Source organism: Polypterus senegalus, chromosome 12, assembly GCF_016835505.1.
Source record: "Polypterus senegalus isolate Bchr_013 chromosome 12, ASM1683550v1, whole genome shotgun sequence".
In the NCBI taxonomy this organism is placed as follows: domain Eukaryota; kingdom Metazoa; phylum Chordata; class Cladistia; order Polypteriformes; family Polypteridae; genus Polypterus; species Polypterus senegalus.
This window is the reverse complement of record NC_053165.1, coordinates 44,116,865-44,140,913: the sequence shown is the minus strand read 5'-3', so window position 1 is coordinate 44,140,913 and position 24,049 is coordinate 44,116,865. Positions and strand designations below refer to the sequence as shown.

At 40.6% G+C, this 24,049-nt stretch overlaps 1 protein-coding gene across 2 annotated transcripts in view; it reads right to left on the bottom strand.

Annotated features, from left to right (window-relative positions):
• plxnd1 (plexin D1) overlaps window positions 1-24,049 on the bottom strand; it is a 243,171-nt gene that overhangs the window by 160,425 nt on the left and 58,697 nt on the right. For both annotated transcript variants that reach the window (XM_039771008.1, XM_039771009.1), the window contains exons 3-7: window positions 17,800-17,931; window positions 12,203-12,303; window positions 2,786-2,915; window positions 2,514-2,682; window positions 267-375 (exon numbers count right to left, since the gene is read on the bottom strand). In XM_039771008.1, coding sequence (XP_039626942.1) covers window positions 267-375; window positions 2,514-2,682; window positions 2,786-2,915; window positions 12,203-12,303; window positions 17,800-17,931 — 641 coding nt within the window. The remainder of the gene's footprint in view (window positions 1-266; window positions 376-2,513; window positions 2,683-2,785; window positions 2,916-12,202; window positions 12,304-17,799; window positions 17,932-24,049) is intronic.

Here is a 24,049-nt window from a genome sequence, read left to right as displayed (position 1 = left end):
TTAAATAATTATTTGTTTACTTTGGAAATGACTGCTGTTGCAATTAAGCAGGAAGGTAGCAGTTTCTCATTTATAGATGCTTTTATTTTCCTGCACATATCTAAAAGGTGACAGAGGTGAAATGGTTCTAATTAGCTTTTAATGTTGATATTTTTTTAAATATAGTCTTCTTCATAATACTTCTGCATTGTGTATATGACTGGCAGGATTTCAGGCAGCACGCAGTATTTCAGAAACTGGCAGAAAGAAAAAGATCTCTTACTTACGCTCTTTTCGGATCGATGTTGCCAGTTCTCTCACAATCATAGATGGTGAAATTGCCCCAGATGATGCCTGTGCCATTAGCTCTGATTGAAGTGCTAATGGTAATATGATCTAGAGGAGCAGAAAGCAAGAGAAGACCAATGAAGTATGATTCATTATTTTAGTCATGATTGGCAGTGAACTCAACTACTGCCTGCTTTGAATTAGGCTTAGTTACTCAAGCTCCTCATACATTAATGTAAGGCTTATGAAATAATGATAGCAAGATATGGAGTTCATTCTGTAAGACGACACAATTTTGACTCTGTCATTTGCTATTCTCACTATCTTTATTGTATTCCAAGTGTCTTTGTTTTCAGATTTGGTTGCTCTATCACTAATGACCCAGCCTTGGATGGTATAGATGACTCACACTCAAAATCCCTTAATGTAGCACCTGAAGAGGTTTAATTATTTTCCAAATTATGTCTATTACTCTGTATATTGTTACTAGCGATATTACCTTTTGAAGGCAGGTGATAAAATAATTTGAATGCATATTTGATACCTCTTGCCCTATGTTGATCTTCAGCGCCTTTCCTCAGTATCCTCACATGTCTGAACCTCTCTTGACCACTGACACCCCTTGCCCAATCAAAGCTTCTTAATCACTCTATGAGTTGATAGTAGGAGCCCAGATATTTGCTGCTTAATTGTTAAGGTTCTCAAGCACTTATAAGCACATACCTCTAATCAACTATATGCTGTGTGGTGGATTGCCGGAATTTTACTCCAGCCCTCACCCCCAGCCCGCCAGGAGGAGCTCTCCCGACAGCATGATCATGCCCCGAGTTCCAGCAGGGCATCATGGACTTTGTAGTGTTTATACACAGCCCTGCTGGATACCTTGGGGACCACTAGGCATCGCTGTAGGGGGGCTCGTAGGCTCGCATGTGCCCTATAACCCAGGAGTACGTCATAGTCATGTGACAGGAAGAAACGATGTGCTCCCGGGGTGAAGAAAAGGACTGTTTGCCCTGACCCGGAAGGAATACGGAACTGTGGACTGATGGAGCAGGAACACCTCCGGGTCAGGGTGTATAAAAGGATTGTGGGAAAGCCCAGACAGTGAGCTGAGCTGAGAGGTAGGAGGGCAAAGTGTCTGGGCAAGGAGGAAAGAGAACAGCGTTGTTGTGGTTAAATTATTTGTGGTTTATGAGTGTAGAGTGGAGGGTGCTTTGTGCACTGTATAATAATAAAAAGTATAGTTATTATATTCTCACCTGGTGTTCAGAGTGGTACCTGAGGGTGTTAGAGGTGGACCACGCCTCTATCTGCTACAGCTGCCATTGTCTAAGGCAATTTAGGCTCTGTTGTTTTAACTAAATTGATGATGTTTCAGTCTAAATTACACAGGTATTCCCTACATGAGTTCTAGACTTAATTTAATTTAAAGCGGCTTCTGAATCTAATCAAAATGGTCACAAATTGCTCGATCCAACCTGCGTTACTCAGTTTCTACATGCTTTTGTCCAAAATGCATATTGTCACACACGTGCACATGGGAGCCAGCCACTGGGACCAAAAGAAGGGAATTCCATGCCTGGCTGGGGAGTGATGGGGCGCACTCAACCCTCTTATTTTGTCCCCGCTGACCAGACATGGGAAATTCTGCCTGAGTGCAAAGACATGACTATCACCTCGGCTCTAAGGATGTCACTTCCTGTCCCGGCCTCGAGGATGATGTCATTTCCTGTCCCGGCCTCGAGGATGATGTCATTTCCTGTCCCGGCCCCGAGGATGACATCACTTCCTTATACCTCCCTATAAAAGCCAACTTTCTTCCTCCATTGAGTAGTTCCGTTTTCGACTCGGATCTATACACAATTGTACTGAAACTTTGCCTTTTGCAGCCAAGGTCAAGTACACAGGTGGCTGTCCCAAACTTTTGTCTTGTGTCGAGGCGCATCTTTTCACAACATTAATTTGGATAACTCTAACTTTATACATTGGTGAGAAGTGATGCTTACACTTAAACAATTCTCAGTTCATTCCAAACCACTCAAGGTGTTTATGGATCAATGGGCTCAATCATGTCCTGCCTGTTTCCAAAGTGGTAACCCATTACTTATTTGGGTCCAAGGTGCTCAGATACTTCTAGATTTTCATGTTAAGTGATTATCATATGTATCACTAATGCCTTTCAGCAAAGGAATATGAATTCTATTCATCTACCCAAGGAGGTGTTGCTTCAATACATCACCACTCACCTTGACCAGGAGGGAACGCTGGATACTTTTCTTTTGGTAGCAAAGGACATGTATAGATCTTTGTCATGTTGTATTTTACAACTGGAGTAGAAGCCTTATTCCCAAAGTCACAACACACACTTGTATCTTTAAGGTCAGGGATACTACCATCGATCAGAATCCCAATATCCTGCAAATGTGCACAGATAGAGTAATCAGAATTGTGGGACAGCAAATAGGATCACAGCGTGCCCTGAAGACCTCTAGCTCTCTAGATAGAGCCCACCACTTACCGGCGTTTTGTGCGAAAAATGTAACCTTTCAGGAATTATTTTCATAGATGGACAAGACTGCATTCCGTCACTCAGGCTGATCCAGTAATTGGGTTGGTTCCAGTTCCTGCATTCCTTTTGCAGGGAACACCTAGAAAATAGATGCAAAGAAAAAATGATTTTCTCAGATCTTATTCCAGAAATGCAAACCTTCTGCTGTTTTAGAAGCCATAATCATCAGCTTATTAAATATAATTATCTCTGTCTCTTTATAGGAAAAAATAATGTTTTGACAAGTACAGGCCATTCATCACAACATAGAGTAGTTCATCAATTCTATTTTGCCTAGTGTTTCTAAAGTAATATTAATATGAAGGTTGCCAGGATGCTGCTTTGCTCCATGCAGCCATTCAAAGCAATCAGGATAATTACAATTTTATTGATGAATATTTAAATTATTCTTGTAAAATCTACTCATTGTCTTGGACACCTTAAATGTATGCTTCAGTGAAGGAACTTGTCCACATGTCTTTGGCTGATTGAGTGTACACCCCAGCAATGGTTAAGGAAGTGTATAACATCCATGATCCTGGCGTTCATTTTAATTGCTTTGCCTGGAAAACCTTGAAATCTTGACTTAACAACAATTTGAACACAATAGCTCGATACAAATACTAACAAGCTATTTTGTAGTGAAGGGCCTTTTCGTAACAAAACAGCTTGTACTAATTCCCTTTAGAGTTTGAAACATGTTGTGATTTGTTTAAATTCTGTTAATTCATTGCTTCACACTTAACTCTGCTTAATATATTCATGTCTGCTTTAGCATTTAGGATTTACTGCCTACTGAGATCAAATGTGTTTGAGATGGAGGGAGTGTCTGGTGACATTATTTAAAGGATGGATTCACACTAACCAGACAGACAGACAGACAGCAGTCTAGGAGGCACAGTTTAAAATTTTAAAAAGTACAACATTAAATGATCAGGGAAAATAACCAAACAAGGCGCAGGCAAGAGAATAGTCTAAAATACGGGTATCACAGTAAAAAATTACACTGCAGCAAAGTCATTAGAAAAAAGCACAGATGAAAAGTGAAACAGTAAGAAAAGGAACTGAAACAAAAGGCATGAGGATGTGCAGATTTCAGATTCTTGTCTTATGATTTAGCTGTCATCTATATCTCCCATCTTTCCATTTATTCTTTTATCGTCTTCATTGAACATTAGGATAGTGGGAAGGTGGAGCCTATCCTACAAGTATTGATCAAGTGGAAGGCAAGACAAAGCCATGAGAGAACACCAGTCCTTTACGAAGCACACTCAGGAATACACCCGTACTCACTCATAACCGGCCATCATGATGGGTGCTATTGACTCATGCATGGCCTCTTCTCTCACATCTCCCACTGATGAGAATGAAGCCTTTTGTATTCTGACATTAAGCCAATTCAGTACCACCTGCACATACCCCTCAATATCATTACATATTCGCTAATTTCAGGTTTTAAGAGTTGAGACAAATGTATCCAAAGCTCTTTAGTTATGCACAAATCTAAAAAGTATCCAATTAGCAATTCACAAAACTGATAATTGGGGTTTAATTTATTTACTTATTTAGTTTAAGTTTCATAACAGTCACCAAAGCGCAGTACGTGATAACCTATACACAACATCAAGTCATTCTTCTCCCAAGGAAATACACCTCTGCACCGTAAGGGTTTTACTTTTGTTTTTTTTTTTTGTTTTTTTTCCCAAATGTAATCACAGCAGCTCTCGACATGCTCTAATAAGGCACTCATAAACCTGTCAGGCAATAGCATGCAAATACCAAACCCAGAGGCTGGGTCTCCACCTTCAATACTAAACAGAGCAGAGCACAACTGAGAGGAGGAAGGTGAGAGGAGGAAAGTGGCTGGCACCTCACGTAATGTTTGAATTTGCTTTGGTGAACTAGAGTGGAGTCAGTGAATAATGGAAGAATACAAAGACACCAGAAAGGTAAGACGTAACAAAAAAAAACAAACAAAAACAGGAGCTTAGAATCCCATAAGACAGTGCTTCTCAACTTTTACTCCTCCAAGGTCCCCCAGTGTACTGTGAGAATATGTGAGCCCCTTCATGATATTTTCCCTCTTGTATTTTTATTGCAGGTGTGACAAAGGTGACTGTTTTTAAAAATTACATTTATGATCAAAAGCAAATTTCCTGCTAGTGCTATTACGCTGCCTGTATTTTTTAAAAGCATAATGCAAAATTAAAAAGCCATTTCAATAACAGCCTTTGAGTTTTTATTAAATAAAAATGATTGCTCCTAGTACCTGAATTTCTTAATCAAAGCATAAAATGAGTTAGCAATTTTTTAGGAATAGAGGACAACCAATGATTACCGAAACACAGAATTTGTCACTGCAGATGTGTTTGATAACAACAAAAGCTGCTCACTACTCACTTGGCTTGAGTATTATTTCTTAAATTTAGCATAATATGATTATGCATTTCTGAAAATAAAAAAATAAAAAGTAATTTATAAAGTGCAGAATTAGCCACACAGACATTTTTTTCAAGCTAATTCATTATCCTCTGGATTCAGCACTGAAGCGTTTCCATCAGTGATAATCACATTCAACATGAGTTGAAATGCAAAAATGTTTTCTTTCCACATACAACATTCAAGAATCACACAGGGTGGTCACAGTAGTCATGCAAGCCGTGGAAGGGTGACCAGCTTGAAAAAGTACGAGGAGCGGCGACAGAAGTGTGTGTTGAGCTGTCACAACTTCAATAAATACCGTATATACTCGCATTTAAGTTCTCCCGTGGATAAGTCGGGGCTTGATTTTACTGAATAATTTCCGGTATTTTATAATGTCGGTCGTATAAGTTGAATGAGGAAAACTCACGCTATTGATCCAAGAGTTTATGATATGCTAAAGCCATGGCCCCCACATTCTAACGTGGGCCCCTACGCCAGGATCTCTGACGGGCCCTTAACCTAGTGTTATGGAAAACGTGAATACCCAATAGGAATCTGAAACTTTTTTTGATATTGTTTTTAGTTTTCAAAATATTTTATGCTGAAGTTGACACTCAACGCTGTAGGATCAATTCTTGCTTTCTGTTCATACGTTTTGTTTGTGCATAGTATCTACTCATCCCGCACCGGGCCCCTGTGATCCTGGGCCTCCTGGCTAGAGCCCTGTCAGCCCCATTGTGAGGGCCATGGCTAAAGCCTACGAGTAACCACGGAGCATATGGCCTTTGTTTTCAATGTATTGTACCTACGTGACCACACAGTAATACCCAAACTATTCTGAAGCGACGTTTGCACTTTTTTGTGTTTTTTGTATCTCACACCCTCATACACCTTTATCATAAGGGCATCCCTTATCTACGACGGAGCGTTCGATCAGAAGAACATATGAAGCGGGTTTTAAATTAAACGCGGTTGAAGTAGCGAAAGAAATTGGTAACTGTGCTGCTGCAACAAAATTTGATGTGTCTGAGAAATTAGTGTGAGATTGGAGGAGGCAAGAAGATATAAACAAAAAAAATGTAAGTGTTGCATTTTTGAACGGGTGTATAAGTCAGGGTCTGATTTTATGATCGATTTTTCGTGTCTCAAGACCCAACTTATACGCAAGTGTATACGGTAAATGTCTTCATGGCCGTGTGTCATGTCACCTTTTTTCACTTTTTCTTGTTGATTCCCATTTCCATTCTAACTACAGGTTAGAATGTTTCTGTTTCCAGTGAGAGTTGGACTCCGCCAGGGCTGCCCTTTGTCACCGATTCTGTTCGTAACTTTTATGGACAGAATTTCTAGGCGCAGCCAGGGTGTTGAAGGAGTCCGGTTTGGTGGATTAAGGATTGGGTCACTGCTTTTTGCAGATGATGTTGTCCTATTTGCTTCATCAGGCCGTGATCTTCAGCTCTCTCTGGATCAGTTCGCAGCTGAGTGTGAAGCGGCTGGGATGAGAATCAGCACCTCCAAATCCGAGAGCATGGTCCTCAGCCGGAAAAGGGTGAAGTGCCCTCTCAGGGTTGGGGGCGAGATCCTGCCCCAAGTGGAGGAGTTCAAGTATCTTGGGGTCTTGTTCACGAGTGAGGGAAGAATGGATCGTGAGATTGACAGGCAGATCGGTTCGGCATTCGCAGTGATGTGGGCTCTGCATCGGTCTGTCGTGGTGAAAACAGAGCTGAGCCGTAAGTCAAAGCTCTCAATTTACCAGTCAATCTATGTTCCTACCCTTACCTATGGTCATGAGCTATGGGTAGTGACCGAAAGAACGAGATCGCGAATACAAGCGGCTGAAATGAGTTTCCTCCGCAGGGTGTGGGCTTTCCCTTAAAGATAGGGTGAGAAGCTCAGTCATCCGGGAGGGGCTCAGAGTAGAGCCGCTGCTCCTCCGCATCGAGAAGAGTCAGATTAGGAGGCTCGGGCATCTGATCAGGACGCCTCCTGGACGCCTCCCTGGTGAGGTGTTCCAGGCACGTCCAACCAGGAGGAGGCCCCGGGGAAGACCCAGGACACGCTGGAGGGACTATGTCTCTCGGCTAGTCTGGGAACACCTTGGGATTCTCCCGGAAGAGCTAGAAGAAGTGGCCAGGGTTAGGGAAGTCTGGGCCTCTCTGCTCAAGCTGCTGCCCCCGCGACCCAAACTCGGATAAGCGGAAGAGGATGGATGGATGGATGGATGGACTACAGGTTAGTTGCTGTAATATGCAAACAGACATTGGAGATGCATTTTAATCCCAGGTGTATCCTATATTTTAAACCAATTCAATTTGTATTTGAAACTAACGTTATAGGGATCTTTGAGAAAACTGACAGTCATTGTGCACTGTATGTAACGTATTTTGGATACTGATGAAGCAGTCTGTTCTACAGAGATAAATTTGACACCATTTATTTAGCTCGATATTTAGAGATTGGACTATTTTGCTGCTGCTTTCTTATCAATTTCACTCATTTTGCGACTCCCCTGCAAGTTTACTCGGAACTTACTACTTTAGAGAACTGGAAGCAATCTTACATTTAACATTAGATTTTTCCGGTAATGCCACCCTTGTCATGTGATTGCTTCTTCAATAAAAGTCAGCAACTAATGGCACAGATGGGGGTGAGGCAGGGAGGCAATAACATGTCAAAGATATGCAACAAGTAGCATGTAAAGACCACCATCCTGCAAGCAATGGAGAAGGTGCTGATAATGACAGTGTGGCATTCTCACTCCCAAAGGGTGTCACAGGAATGATGCCAAGTGCAAAAACTGGAAAAGGACTTTACAGGAAATTGCAAATCATTACAAAAATAAGGTCTGTTTCATTTACTTCTTTATTGTGTTCTTAATATATTCATTAGCACACCTTTTACACAAAATTGTATTAAAAGGAGAGCTTTATATTTGGCCTCTACAATAATTTCATACAGAAAACCTAAAAATATATTGATATGCAAATAAATCCTTGTATGACTGAAGAAGCTCTATAAGAGATATGTTCTAAAACCTTTAGGTTTACCTACACAAAACATTTTCGTAGCTTCTCTTTCTCTTTTTACAGATACCACAACATTTTAACCAATATTACAAACACCATTGTCTGCTAGTGTGGTACAGAACATTTACTTCCCTATTTCTGCAGTGTGAACTTTGGAAAGTTGGGTGTCTTGGAAAGGGCAATAAAATAAACCAGAAGTGGAGATTGAACTATAAAATTTATGCCTGACAAGCACTGAAGACCACAGCATACACCTATATTACAGACGGTGTGGTGTTTTGAACCTGGCTATGTTCTACGCGGTGGAAGACTTCATGAAAAGTTACAATAAATACTGTTGAACATCAGCTACTCCACACACTCTGTGATCTCTAGTGCATAGATTACATCCAGCAGAAGCGGTTAAGAGAAGACTCAAACCACTAATTAGATTTTTAGATAACAGAAGAAAGCCTTCTTTAAAAAAATCCAATTTTGAAAGGTGGCTCATAAAGATTGCTAATTATAACTGTTCCAAAACATTGACATAATACAGCAGAGCTCTCCACCTACCCAGCCTACTCTTAAGTACATTTTTTCATTTGGTTTTTGAGTATTACATAGATGATAAATTTCTGGGCTTTTGTTTTAGAACATTAGAACAATCAAGACAAGAACAGGCCATTCAGCCCAATAAAGCTCGCCAGCCCTATCTACTCAATTCTTCTAAAATAACATCAAGTCTAGTTTTGAAAGATCCTGAAGTCCTACTGTCGACCACACAACCTGGTCACTTATTCCAAGTGTCTATTGTTCTTTGTGCGAAAAAAAAAGATCCTAATATTTGTGTGACATTTACCCAGAACAAGTTTCCAGCTGTGTCCCCGTGTTCTTGATGAACTCATTTTAGAGTCACAGTCTCGATCCACTGGACTAATTCCCTGCATAATTTTAAACACATCAGTCATGTCTCCTCTTAACCTCCTTTTGCTTTTGATCTTTCCTCATAATTCATTCCCTGTAGCCCTGGAATCAGCCTAGTGACTCTTCTCGGGACTTTTTCTAGTGCTCTTTGTAGCCTGAAGACCAATACTACACACAGTACTCCAGATGACGTAAACAAGTACTCCGGTGGAGGGCTTCATTTATTAAAAGTCAAAGTAAACTTTATTGTCATTTCAACCATATACAAATATACAGAGAGATGAAATAACAAAGCTCAGGGTCTACACGTAGTGCAAACAAGACAAGACAGTGTACCTAAACAGACAAAACCGCACAATACACAGTACGCTTTTAAACAGGCACTTAGCCAATACAATTAACTGCCTCAATCACACAGAGTCGCAAATAAATGCAAGATCCACAGATCAGTCCAGTGGCTGTTGTTTTAACACAAGAGATAAAGTGATTTATGAATAAACTGGAACGATTAATTGTGATTTGAGATGTTAGGGTAGGGTGGAAGATCATGGGGGTTGCATTGTGTTGCAGAGTCTGATATCTGATGGGGAAGCTATCACATAAAATGAAAAGATCTGGCTCTGATGCTGCAGTATCTTTTTCCAGATTGACAAAAGAGTGAAGAATCCATGAGAGGGCTGTGAAGGGTCCTGCACATTGCAGCATGCTTTGTGGACACAGTGTTTAGAGTCTTGAGCATGGGAAAGACGCTATATAAATAAAATGTATTATTATTAGAGAATGTGTCTTTCAGAGAAGGGAGAGGCAACACAGTAATATTCTCTGCTGAACTCACTATTCTCTGTATTCTTTCATGGTTGTCCATGCTGAAATTTTCTTACCAGATCGTAATACAGCTGATCAGAACACTCTCAATGGTCCAGCCATCCATTTTCTGCCGCTTATTTGGGTCTGGGTCATGTGGTCAGCAGTCTAAGCAATGATGCCCAGACATCCTTTTCACCTGCCACCAGCTCCTTCGGCGAGCATACAGAGACGTTCCCAAGCTAACCAAGTGATATAATCTGGTGCACTGTGGCTTGGATGGCACTGGCTATCAAAACTCTTGATGGTGCCACTATAAAGTATGGTGAGAGTGGGAGATGAGAGGCTTGGATGTTTCAGTCACCTCAAAAATGTGCTGTCTCTGCTAGGCCTTTTTAGTTAAGGACGTGGTATTGTTAGTCCACTTCAGGTCCTCAGTATTGTGCAAACCGAGCAACTATTTAAAATCTGCACAGCAGAGCTATTTATGCAAACTAGGATGTGGTCACAGCTATTTTTCTTCCTGAAGTCAAACATTAACTCTTTAGTCTAGTCAATGTTGAAGGATAACTTGTTGTCTCTGCACCAAGCGGCCAGCTGTTCCACCTCGTCTCCATATGCTGACTCGTCATCCCTGCTTATCAAACCCAGCAGAGTTGTGTCGTCAGTAGACTTGATGATGTAACTAGAGCTGTGTGTCGCTGTGCAGTCACGAGTCAGCAGGTTGAAGAGCAGAGGACTAAGCATGCAGTCCTGAGGAGCTCCAGTGCATAGATGTTTAGGTATGCTTATGATGAAATCACCCGCATATGAAATGATGAAATAAAGCTGAATGGAGATTTTGTTCAGAATATGTGCATATGTTGAGGAATCTCAAATGCTACTAAAGCACACATATGTGCATTACGTCTTAGCTTAGCATAGTTACTGTTACTTAAAATTATTTTTAGAGATATAACACACATCACTACAATGGCACTTCAAAGCTCCACAACCTCTGGACCTCAGACATGCTAGAGTACGATAACTTCTGACCTGTCCAATACTGGGACCTTTGAATTTCTGCCCTCCATTACTTTACACCCTCCAATCAAAAGCACCAGTAGCCAATAGTGACTGGAGCATTGAAAGCACCTCAGCCAATAAAGAAAGACCTGGAGATGGAGTGAGAGCCGCATTCATCCTACTGAATTCCAGTGCTTGGGGGGGTTCCTGGCAGATCCTGATATGAATTGCATGCTTAATGATTGAACAATACATGCTAAGTATAAAAGTATTATTTGTGTCGTGACTGGTTGCTTTTCATGTTACTTTATCACTTTCATAGTTTTGAGGCAGTACGGTAAGTGGTACTACCTTCCCACAATGCATTTCCTAACAGTGTACATGGTCCATTCATGAGGCTGATCGCTCCCCCTGGACACACAGCATCTTTCTGGTGCATCCATCTACTCTTCACGCACTGTGTTGCTCCCTGCTTTTATTTTTATGTCAGTTGTGTAGCCCTTTAATGGCAGTTTGCCTTGATGTTCAATAACATTTAATGCTAAATTCTGACATATCTCCCTCTCTGAATCATGATAACTTATTCCGTTTCTCTCACATTTCTTTCTTTTACATGCCAAATCTTTACATTTGTACGCAGTTAACCACCTACTTCAAATGATCAAGGACTTGGAAGGCAATTGATTTCATGACAAATCTGTTCTGTGGTTATGGGGAGGAGCTTTTGTGTGAAAATGTGGACCAAAATTGTATGGTACACGCTCGTATCTGATAATTAACATGTTTATTAAATATTAAATGTACTATGTCCAACATATGCATGAGGGACGCAATACACTGGATTTTGCATAAAAGCCTTGGCCCTTGGGCTGTCACCTCAACGGTGCAGGTAACCTACCTGCCCTCACCACTAATGCTCTTGTCCATACGGCTTTCTCTTTCTCCATCTCCTTCTCTCTTATATACTTTCATTAACCACATTCTCCAAGACTCCTGCAACAAGACCTCAACCTAACAGTCTCCATCATGTTCTGCCAGAATATTGAAGTTCTGGACTACACATTTTCCATTACTGGCTAGCAGTTACATAACAGTTTTTATGCAGACTTTCCTATACCAGAATAGGCTGAAGGAAAAAGTTCACAGTTCATTTTAAATTTGTCTGGCATATGGTACAAGTGTGGTTTCTCAAACAAAAACGATGCTGAACACCGGTTCTTTCTACCTGTTTTCCAGAGTACACCATCCACAGTGCGGATCAGTTGCCTCCAGGCAATCAAGGCAGGTTGTGAACAGATCGCACCGTGCCACTTTCACCCGCATAATCTGCAAAGAAAAAAAAAAAAAAAGAGCAGAACGCTGTCAGAGCAGTGGAATTATGGAGGGTAACTATTTTTTTGGAAATTAAACAAATACTTATTAAAAATTGTTGCTTTATTTTTCAAATCCTTTGACGTTTCTGAGAAACATATTAATCAATAATGCAACCATGTAAAGAATCTTTCATAATTCACAAAACAAGAAAGGCATTTAAGAAAACTGACTGCTTCTCCTGAAAGCCTCTCTTCCATTTCAATGAAGTATATTTCTGTGTGATTCTTTCAATATTCAGTCATCTATAAATGTCTTTCATCACGTTACCCTGCTTCATCCATCTGGTCATGACATGATGCACAGAAAGAGTAATACCTAATGATACTATAGACAGAGTTTGAGGGGTAGTCAGGGGGGCCTGGCCCTGCCAACAGATGCACTCGCTAAAATAAGATTCAAATAAAGGGTAGCATTGCCTCAGATAAGTGGGTTTAGAAAATAGATGGATGCATCAATGAGCACTGTGATCCGTCCTTCTCGAAGTAGCTCTTCTTTTAATGTCACCTAGCCTTAAAACAAACAGAAATAATTACAACAGGGGTCCCCACCTCTGGTCCCGGAGGGCTGCAGTGGCTGCAGGTTTTCATTCTAACCCTTTTCTTGATTAGTGACCTGGTTTTGCTGCTGATTAACTTCTTTTTCTTTTAGATTTTTGTATCCATCATCCATCTTTGCCAAATGTCCTTGTTTTGTACACTTCATTGCCATCCTTTCTTTCTATAATCTTTTTTGTGTTTCCCTCTAGTAAATTTGATTGTTTTATATCATTTTTATTTCTCTTGTCGATCATTTTGGGAATGTTTAACCTTATAAAGGATATGATTCTGCATCTCGTATCTGCTTCTGTTTTGTCCAATAATGGGGAGTGTGTGTGATTTTATAAAACATAATACCAGGTTGCTGCCTTTTCAGACTGCTCCATCACCTCTTATCTTAATGTAATTGTTGTGTTTCTACGTCAGAGAAACAGGGCTACAGGCCACCATGGGAGATGCACTATTTTTAGACCTCAACAGAGGTCTGAGGGAACTGAGATCTGGAGGTTCAGTAAATACTCAGTCTGAAAATGGAAAAATGCAATGCATGCTACCAAAATACAAAATCCTACTATGTAACACAACTAGAGTGCTCTTAGTTATACAACTTCTTTTAAGCTTCATTTTGCCCTTAGAGAATGACCAATAATTTTCTGAAACTACTTACAGCTTTCCATTGGACCAACGGGCTATTGTTCCAGTGATGGGTGCAAAGAAGAAACCAACCTTAAAAGAAACATTAGTCCACAGAAGGACACACGTTTATACAAACCCACACTCGCTCACTCCTTAGATAATGTACATATGCAACACTTAAACCTCACATGGGTAACTGGAGTATCAAGCATGCATCCATCCATCCATCTATTGTATGTCTATTGTATGACCACAGTAGATCGTGCTAATCCTCTTTAATAAAACCCCTGTGTGCGTCCAGGTATCCGTGTGTGTGTCTTCTGGTGAAGTGCGCATGCGCGGGCCGCACTGTGAATCGCACCGTACCCCGTGGACGCACACACAATGGAAGCTTGGCACACAGTGAATGGCCTTGCCACGGCTGTGCATGATAAGTAAATAAAGCACACAGTGAATGGCCTAGCCGCTGCCGCGCATGATAAGTAAATAAAGCACACACGCTGGAAGCTGGGCACACAGTGAATGGCCTTGCCACGGCCGTGCATGATAAGAAATAAAGGACAACATTGCTGGGGAGAGTGCTGATTGGGTAGTCGTTGCCGCGCATATAAAATCCGTTGCTGTGGAGACGCCACACATACAATAATCAGCTGCACGCCAGCACAGATTAAAATACTTGCTGGGGAACTAAACAGTACTTGCTGGGGAGACGCCACGGGCACGATTATCAGCTACACACCACACATTACATCAGTTGCTGGGGACACTCTGAAAATTAAAGTCATATTACGGACAACAAAGCCAGTATTACTGTCCGAGAAAATGACAGGCATTTTTACAGAAATACAAACCAGTATTACTGCGAGAGAAAATTAACGACACACAATACAGTGACGCATATTACAGCCACATACAAGCCAGTATTACGTAAGAGAAAATATTATGGACGTATCTACTAACAACATGCCACCCAAAAAAAGGACACGTCAAGTAGGAGAAAAGACACGGACAATCAAATCCTATATAAGCAACATCTCCTGGAAGAACGGTCAGCTCAACAAGTAAACATCAACAAAAGAAAGGCTGAAAGACAAAGAAAAATACGAGCAAATAGATCGATTGAAGAAAAAGAAAATGACCGTCAGAAAAACGCTAAAAGAGAAAGACTCAGAAGAGCAAACCTTAGAAATAGTTGGCATTTACTTGCCAGAACCAGTATTCAGCCACGGTCAGTTATATGTTGCATTATCAAGAGTTAGAAGTTTTCCAGATGTTGTTGTCAAGGTTGTAGATGGTCCTGAACAAGCAAACTGTTGCCAAACTCAGACAGAATATTTACAAGAAATGTTGTCTGTAATGAAATTGTATAGAAAAATTTAATGAGGTAAAAAAATAGAACATTTTACCTAAATATCTTCTTCAGATATTTTGTCTTACAGATTGTTACAAAGTTTTACATTAAGACAATATTAATTATACTTACTGTGTTGTCATATACATTTCTATTTTATTTTTATTATTATTTTACTTTTGGCTTCTTGCAAAAATATTTTTGACAAAAAAAAATGAAGATAAGAAACAGAATGAGGTCAAGGTCCCTTGCCATTTAATACAGACTGTTCCTACTAATGTTTATGCACTACTGTTCTAGCCTTAATGTCTAGTTATTTCATAAACTTAAGAGTCTCACCAACAGCTCCGAATGTCTTTGCATGGATGCCTTTAAGACCAGGCTTTCTTGTAGTTACTGCAGATTTTCTTCTTTGGTTTGTGGCTCTCCTAGTAATGTTTTTTTTGGAATGCTGATAAACTGCTTACCTATCATATTCATCTTTATGATGTGGGAGGAAATGATGTGAGCAAATAAACACGTGCTTGCAGAAAATATTGTTCTCAGAGTTTTCAGTTAAAGAAGACAGCAGTTTTAAGGTAAGGTAGTAATACTCATTGATCATGACTGGAGTCTGGTGACAAGTTGCAAATAGATAAGCACAAACATGGTGATATGTGGCAAATGGATAAGTACAAACATGTAATAATTCCACTGTTCTGTATACATGTGACAATAATGACTCTATGAATCTATTCACAAATAAAATCAGTTGATTTGTATTGTATTATATTTTAATAGCTGTGCTATCTGTCTAAGATGGGTTGAAATCTAAGTAATCAACATAGAACTCAGTATTGAGATTTGCAGTGCACCATGTAATGCATATATCTCTGTTATATGGGATTTATTATGGGATTTGTAAAAGCAGTGTTAATATTTGTGATGGGCCATCTGTTGAAATGACAAATGCAATGCATTTTATCACTAAAAATGTTTGTGATGCACCATCTTTTGGATTGACAGACACATAGCAGCCGCCAGACAGACACACAGACAGACACATAGGCCCTTAAACTTTTATTAAGGTGGACGAGCTGTGCTACTGTACCTGTCTAAGATGGGTTGAAATCTAAGAAATCAACGTAGACCTGAGCATTAACAATTGCAATACACCATGTTTTATTTTTTTCTCCAGCCGTCTGGAGTTATTTTCTTTTGGTTTTTTCTGTCCACCCTGGCCATCGGACCTTACTCCTTTTCTATGTTAACTAATGTTGTTTTATTTTAATTTCTTATTTTGTCTTTTATTTTTCTTTTCTTCATTATGTAAAGCACTTTGAGCTACTTTTTGTATGAAAATGTGCAATATAAATAAATGTTGTTGTAACGCACATGTTTCTGTTATGTTCCATTTGGAATGGGATTTGTAAAAGCAGTGTTAATGTTTGTGATGTGCCATTTCCTGGAATGAGAAATGCAATGCATTTTATTACTAAAAATGTTAGTGATAAGCCATCTTTTGGAATAACAGAAACATAGCAACCTGACAAACACCAAGACAGACGCACAGTCATTTATCCCTTTAATAAGGTGGATCTTAGGGTGTCATATCTGAAAATCTACATAGGGTTCTCAGCTCGCTTTCAGCTAAATAACAATAAAATGAATTGACTGTTGATAAAATCTAGCAGACCTGTTTCGGAGCATTGAAGCTGACTTTTCAAGAACAGAAAAGCAAATCAATTAAACAAGAACATTTATTTCTGTACAAATTTTCACAGAAAGAATGTAGCTCGAAGTGCTTTACAAGATGTCAAAGAAATGTTGCAACAAAAAAAAAAAAAACACAGTTGCAATAGATAAGAATATGAATGAATAAATGACCTACCAAAAACAATTAACGAGAATAAATCACTACATGCTTACATTACACTAGCCAACCCGCGGCGTACCATACGCCGCATAATCAGGCCGGTTTTTTAATGATTTTTAAGCACAGGGAGAAAATTAACATTTGAAAACTCGGTAATGTAATAAATCAGCAAGAAAAGCAACATTGTAACAATGCACGGAACGAACCAACACACAATCATCCGTGACTGAAAACTGGCGGACCGCCATCGTTCATGTGCCCACCTCCAACTCGTCACTTGAGTCGTTGTCGTCTTTGCACAGTCCAGATGCACCTGTGACTCACGTAGACTTTCTGAGTTCCTGCAGGAGCATCTAATAAGACGCATGTTTGTCGCGGATACGAATTGCTGTATGTAGCGTGTAAAACAGTTTGCTATGGTGCACGCGGTCGTGCGTCGTAACCGAAAACTCGGTTTTTAAAGACTGCTTACTTCATTGTGGTTTAAACTCAGTTGTAAAGGATTGTTTTAAGGATCCCATGGGATACCCCTCGCAAACCATTTTACACGCTGCACATGGCGATTCACCTCTGGCGTGGCTCCTTCCAGCGTGCGCCATAGGTGTCTTACTTGTCGGCTTAGTGAATCCACGCCCCTTCCGGCGTGCTTTCCATGGGTGTCTTGCCTTAGTGAATTATATATATAGATACTGTAGATATACAAGTAGTAGACACTGTTTTTATTTATAGATTGGTTTATAATAATACATTTGAAGCTATGGTCAGATGGCTGGGGAGGAAAGAAACAAAAGAATAGAAACTCCAGGTGCACAATGCCAGAAAAAACAACAAAATGTGCAGGGGTTCAAAGGCCTAAAGACCCCCAAACCCCCACTGAGTATTTGGCCTAAAACTTGGGGTTCCCAATCCAAATACTGGCTGAGGGTGTTTACCTTCCAAGATCACGTGACGTCAGACGCGTTCACACTGGTAACTTAAACATGGATTAAGCACTCGAGTAAAAAAAGCCTTCCTCTTGTTAGAGTGAATATTTCTGACCAACCATGGAACAGACACACTTGTGATCTTACCTGGTAGGATGTCATTAGGTAGAGGTAGTTACTGTCTGAGGGGTCAAAAGTCATAATGTGATGAACAGACTCTCCAGGGGCCACACGCAGGAATTTCTGACTTCCAACAGTTAAGTTTCTGAGCAGGGTGAGCTGTAAAGAGAGAAGGAGTTTTACTGTATATCTGCTGTCAAAAATATCTGGGTTATATTTGAACATTTTCCAAAGCACCAAAGGGTCAGAGGTCCCTTCCTGTCTTAGCACGGCTGCCATAGATCACTTATCACCTTTCATATCCTGTTAATCCTGTTGTGAAGAACGACTTAGCATTTTACTAGATTAATGAAGATAATGTGTGATAGACTCCATATCCGAAGGCCTATCCTTCCTGCTACGTCAACAGCACACTTCACATCTTCAGTTTCATTTTAGTGCTGCAATTGAAGGTCTGACTTTGAAACAGTTTGTCCATTTAGGTTGACACCCTTCATATTTCTTGAACCTACACTTACCCATTATCAAAGGCACTTATTTGGTTCATGGTTATGGGGTCAGAAACAGATCTCAGCAGCATCAGGCACAAGGCAGGAAGTATCTCTTGTTAGTTAACCTAATAGGTACGTCTTTGGGATCTGGGAATAAAACCAGAATACCCAGAAATAACTTTACAAAAACATGGGGAGAACGTGCAAAATCCACAAAGACTTGGTGGTTGGGTCTGGGTTTACACAAACTCACTCAGCCATATCCTAAAAATACAAAAGATATAATAAGAGCAAAAAGGAACATTTTGATGTATACAGCCCATTGAATTCTGCACAATCTTCACTTCATATTCACATAGTGTCAGCTTCACAACTGGACAGCTTGCCAAGCGCTTTTTTCTGCTACATCTTTGGATAACTAATGCTTGATATCACAGAGTTAAGATTGTTTTAGAAACTGACTTAAATTATATTATCGACACAGAAATGTTTTCTATTGTGTTCTGAAAATTACAATTTTTTTCCCCAGCACTTTCTGATGCCCTTAGAATGAAATGCCTAATAATCATAAACTCCAATTTGCACAACTATTGTACAGTAGATCATTCACTGGAGCACATTTCATAAGACCATTTTTTGTCAAAAGCATTATATAAACTACTGTATATACTGTATAATAAAGCAACATCTGATATCTCATTTGATCAAATCCTGCCCATTTTTCATCTAAAGTCCAATTTAGAAACTGCGTAAGAATAGAAGTGATTGTGTTCTGTCGTAAACATGTCAACACCTTCCTCTCCCAGTGCATTATCCAAGTGGAGTTTTCATGTTCTCTCTTTCTGCGTGGGTTTTCATCTGAGTATTTCAGTTTTCCTATCAAATCTCACGAAAAATGTCAGTCGCTTTTCTAGCTGGTTTAGTCCTGAACAGGGTTGAGGGAGGTGCTTAAGGCTATCCCAGCTAGCACAGGGTGCAATGCAGGAACAAATCCTGGACAGGATGCCAGTACATCACAGGGCAAACACACACACCCAACCACACACTAGGGACAATTTAGTATCAGCAATCTATCTAATTTGCATGTCTTTGGATCATGGGAGGAAACCTAAGTAATCTTGGGGAGGACCCAGGATGCGGACCCCAGTCTCCTTACTGCTAGGCAGCAGTGCTACCACTGAGCCACCACAAGTCAAGTCAAGTTGGGGAGCATGCACTGGTACAGTGTGTTGCCGCACCCACTACATGACGAAACAGCTCGGGATCCCAGTTTGCAACCCTCCAGTCAGACACGCAGTCCAGTCCTACCCTCCGGAAATGACCCTCTATATGCCGCGGCCAGGAGTTACGTGGGCAGCCACTCTGGTCCCCAACAATGAAGATCTTACGAGCTGGATGACCCTCGGGGAAACATTGCCAAATGGTCATAATGCCGTAATTGATGCTCCCTCACAATGCAGGTAATGTGCCTCATTTGGGACTCCATGAGCAACATCTCATTCGACACAAAGTCAAACCCAACGGTACCCAAGGATTTTCCAGAGAGACACAGTACCAAAGGAGTCCAGTCTTTGCCTCAGGTCACATTATGGTATCCATATCTCACAACCATATAGCAAGACACGAAGCACCAGGACTCTAAAGACTTGGACCTTCGTTCTTTTGCATAGATATTGGGAGCGCCACACACCCCTTTCCAGCGACCTCATGACCCCCATGCTCTCCCAATACGTTTACTGACTTCATGGGAAGAGTCACCAGAGACATGAATGTCACTGCTGAGCTAAGTAAAGCTCTCGACAAGGTCGACACTCTCTCCGCAAACAGACACACTGCTGATGGCTGTGCCCAAGAGGTCATTAAAGGCCTGGATCTTGGTTTTTATCCTGGACACTCACCAGCCCAGACACTCAGACTCCTCACTCAGTCACTCGAGCGCCCCAATCTGGGCCTCCATTGACTCTGCGAAGATCACAGCATCGTCAGCAAAGTCAAGATCCGTGAATCTTTCTTCACCAACAGATAACCCACAAAAAGATGTGCATTTCGATTCATTCCAAATTAGCCCAACTGTTTGTGTGTGTGACTGGGTCAATGACTGGCTAGCGACCTGTCCAGGGCTGTTTCCTGCTATTTACAAATTGCTGCCAGGATAGGTTTTGTGCCCCTGCCACCCTGAATTAAATGAAGTAGATTTGAGAATGTTATCAGCTTTCCTGTGCAGCAGGGTGTGTCTATGCGTGTGCTCTAAAATGGACTGGCTCCCTACGAAGTGTTATTTCCTATTTTGTGTCAGTTTATCTTAGATAATTAAGCTCTGACCCCAACATGGAAAATGTGCAACTTAGCAGTTAGAGCTGGATTTGTATTCTGTTGTAAACATTTCCCATGTGCAATCTGCGCATTCTTACCTTGTTTCTGTGTTTATTTTATTTTTTTTCCTGGTACCCAGTTTATTTTCCATAACCCAAAAAGTGTGCACATTTGATGAATTGGTGATTCCAAATTAGCTTGGTATGAGTGAGTGTCAGTGTGCTCAAGGGTGTGACCTGCCATGGATTACATGCCAACTACGGCTAGCCTGCCTGTGCCTTGCCCCCCGGGACTGCTCTGGCACCCTGCCACTCTAACACATGGATTAAGCAGGTTCACATGACAGATATACTGCACTCACACACTTCAGTTTAGGTACTGCAAAAATGCATCTATTACTCATTTCTTATTATGTAACAAGACCTGCATGCATCTGGGTCTTCAAAACATTTTCAGTGGCAGCACAGCTTCCTTGCAGTGAGGAGATCATGGGTTCACGTCCTGGATCCCCTCAGCATGGAGAGCACTTTGAGCAGTGAGAAAAGTGCTATATAAATGTAAAGAATTACTATTATTATCACTGTAGTTACAAAGCAGCAGTAAAGTGTTTATTCATCTTTACAATGTGACCTGCTGACAAAACTTCACTTTGGAGTTCTCTGAGGTGGCTTAACTGAGACGCATTTCTCTTGATATGACATAACCTTATATATAATATGCTACTGTGGCTGTTCATTTGTCTGTCCAGGATTTTAAATCACCTGTAGCTTGGAAACCTTTTTACCTATTGACCTGAAATTTGGTACACATATGCTATGTGATGTCTACTATCTGCTTTTGGGAGTGATGATTGACCTCCAAGGATATTCCTCTTTTTATTTTATTTTATTGTAGAATCAACTCTTGGCAGCGGCCAGCAGGGTGGCCATGCAGCGCATGCATACGGGAGCCGTTCTCATTTCTCTACCACCTTGGCAGTTACTTCCCCTACCTCTTCATTTCTTAAATCATTCTTGAGGCAGATTGAAGAAGTGAAAAATTAAAGAAAACGTACTAATTAATTGCAACACAAACACTGACTTAATCAGTTTTAACGTGAAAAGATCTCAATGAAAGAAGAGAAGAAGCAGGCCACTAGGGTGTAAAAAATAGATAGATAGATAGATAGATAGATAGATAGATAGATAGATAGATAGATAGATAGATAGATAGATAGATAAGGCACTATAAGATAGATAGATAGATAGATAGATAGATAGATAGATAGATAGATAGATAGATAGATAGATAGATAGATAGATAGATAGATAGATAGATAGATACTTTATTAATCCCAAGGGGAAATTCACATAATCCAGCAGCAGTATACTGATACAAAAAAAAAACAATATTAAATTAAAGAGTAATAAAACGCATGTAAAAACAGACAATAACTTTGAGTATTGTTAGCATTTACTCCCCTGGGTGGAATTGAAGAGTCGCATAGTGTAGGGGAGGAACGATTGCCTCAGTCTGTCAGTGGAGCAGGACGGTGACACCAGTCTGTCGCTGAAGCTACTCCTCTGTCTGGAGATGACACTGTTCAGTGGATGCAGTGGATTCTTCATGATTGACAGGAGTTTGCTTAATGCCCGTCGCTCTGCCACAGATGTTAAACTGTCCAACTTTACTCCTACAATAGAGCCTACCTTCTTAACAAGTTTGTCCAGGTGTGAGGCATCCTTCTTCTTTATGCTGCATCCCTAGTACACCACTGCGTAGAAGAGGCCGCTCGCCACAACCGTCTGGTAGAACATCGGCAGCATCTTATTGCAGATGTTGAAGGACGCCAACCTTCTAAGGAAGTATAGTCGGCTCTGACCTTTCTTACACAGAGCATCAGTATTGGCAGTCCAGTCCAATTTATCATCCAGCTGCACTCCCAGGTATTTATAGGTCTGTACCCTCTGCACACAGTCTCCTCTGATGATTATGGGGTCCATGAGGGGCCTGGGCCTCCTAAAATCCATCCTTGGTCTTGCTGGTGTTCAGGTGTAAGTGGTTTGAGCCGCACCATTTAACAAAGTCTTTAATTAGCTTCCTATACTCCTCCTCCTGCCCACTCCTGATGCAGCCCACAATAGCAGTGTCATCAGCGAACTTTTGCACGTGGCAGGACTCCGAGTCATATTGGAGGTCTGATGTATATAGGCTGAATAGGACCGGAGAAAGTACAGTCCCCTGCGGCACTCCTGTGGTGCTGACCACAATGTCAGACCTGCAGCAAGTGCATCAACCTCTGATTAAATGAGTGCTAAACGTACAGAGAAAGAGGATGAAAACTAGGAATGCTAATGTCAAGTGTATTCACTTCATGTTATTGTGCAGTGCGCCGTTACTGGTTTAGTCTAAGACCTGTGAGTCATTTTATCATCATGTCGATATGCCACACCACACAGAGATGAATAACCGATCTACTGATGTTTTGTATTTGTTAAGGTCTTATTACATAAGAGCAGATGAGTAACATATGCATTAAACTAAACTGTTATCCGTTAATTTCATTTGTTCCCTCAGTAACAGTAAAACATACAAAATATCCACCTGTTCACAGTGTGCTTACAAACTTCTCAAAGCCCTTCACTTTTTTACTTTGTGTTATGTTGCAGCCTTATATTAAAACCATTTAAATTCATTGTTCCCTCATTTAGCAGAACTCAATACTACAGAATGACAAAGCAAAACAAAGACATTATAAATTACTGCAAATTTCTTTTAAATAAAAAACTGAAATATCACATATGACGCTCACACTTTAGCTCAGGTGCATCCCATTCTATTGATCATCGTTGAGATGTTTCTTCACCTGATTTGGTGCCCATATTTGGTCAATTCAATTAGACACACTTGTCTATAGAAGGTCCCACAGCTGACAATGTGCATCAGAACAAAAATCAAGCCATGAGGTTTAAGGAATTGCCTGTGGAGCAGGGACTCACAACTCCAGTCCTGGAGGGCCGCAGTGGCTGCAGGTTTTCATTCTTACCCTTTTCTTAATTAGTGACTTGTTTTTGCTGCTAATTAACTTCTTTAGAATTAATCTTAATTGACTTGCTGTTGAAGACTCAGACCCCTTAATTGTTTCTTTTCCTTAATTAGCAGCCAAACAATTATGATATACAAAATGAACCAAAACATGACCAGCAAACTGTGTCCATCATACAATATCTGAAAATAAAGAAAGGTGAAGGTCTCAGGAATGCTGATCTTCTCAGGTCCACAAAACATTTTATCAGTGTTCGTAGAAAAGAGAAAATGAACAATTTCAGAAATGTTTGCTATTGCACAATGAGAGCAGCAAAAAACCATGGAATTAAAGAACGGATTTAATTAACAACCAGACTCGGCGCCTCACAAAGCAACAAGTCGGAGCGAAATTGGTGTTGAGGCCCTGACTTAGTTGGTCTTCTGTTGGCTCACTCACTTCACATTTA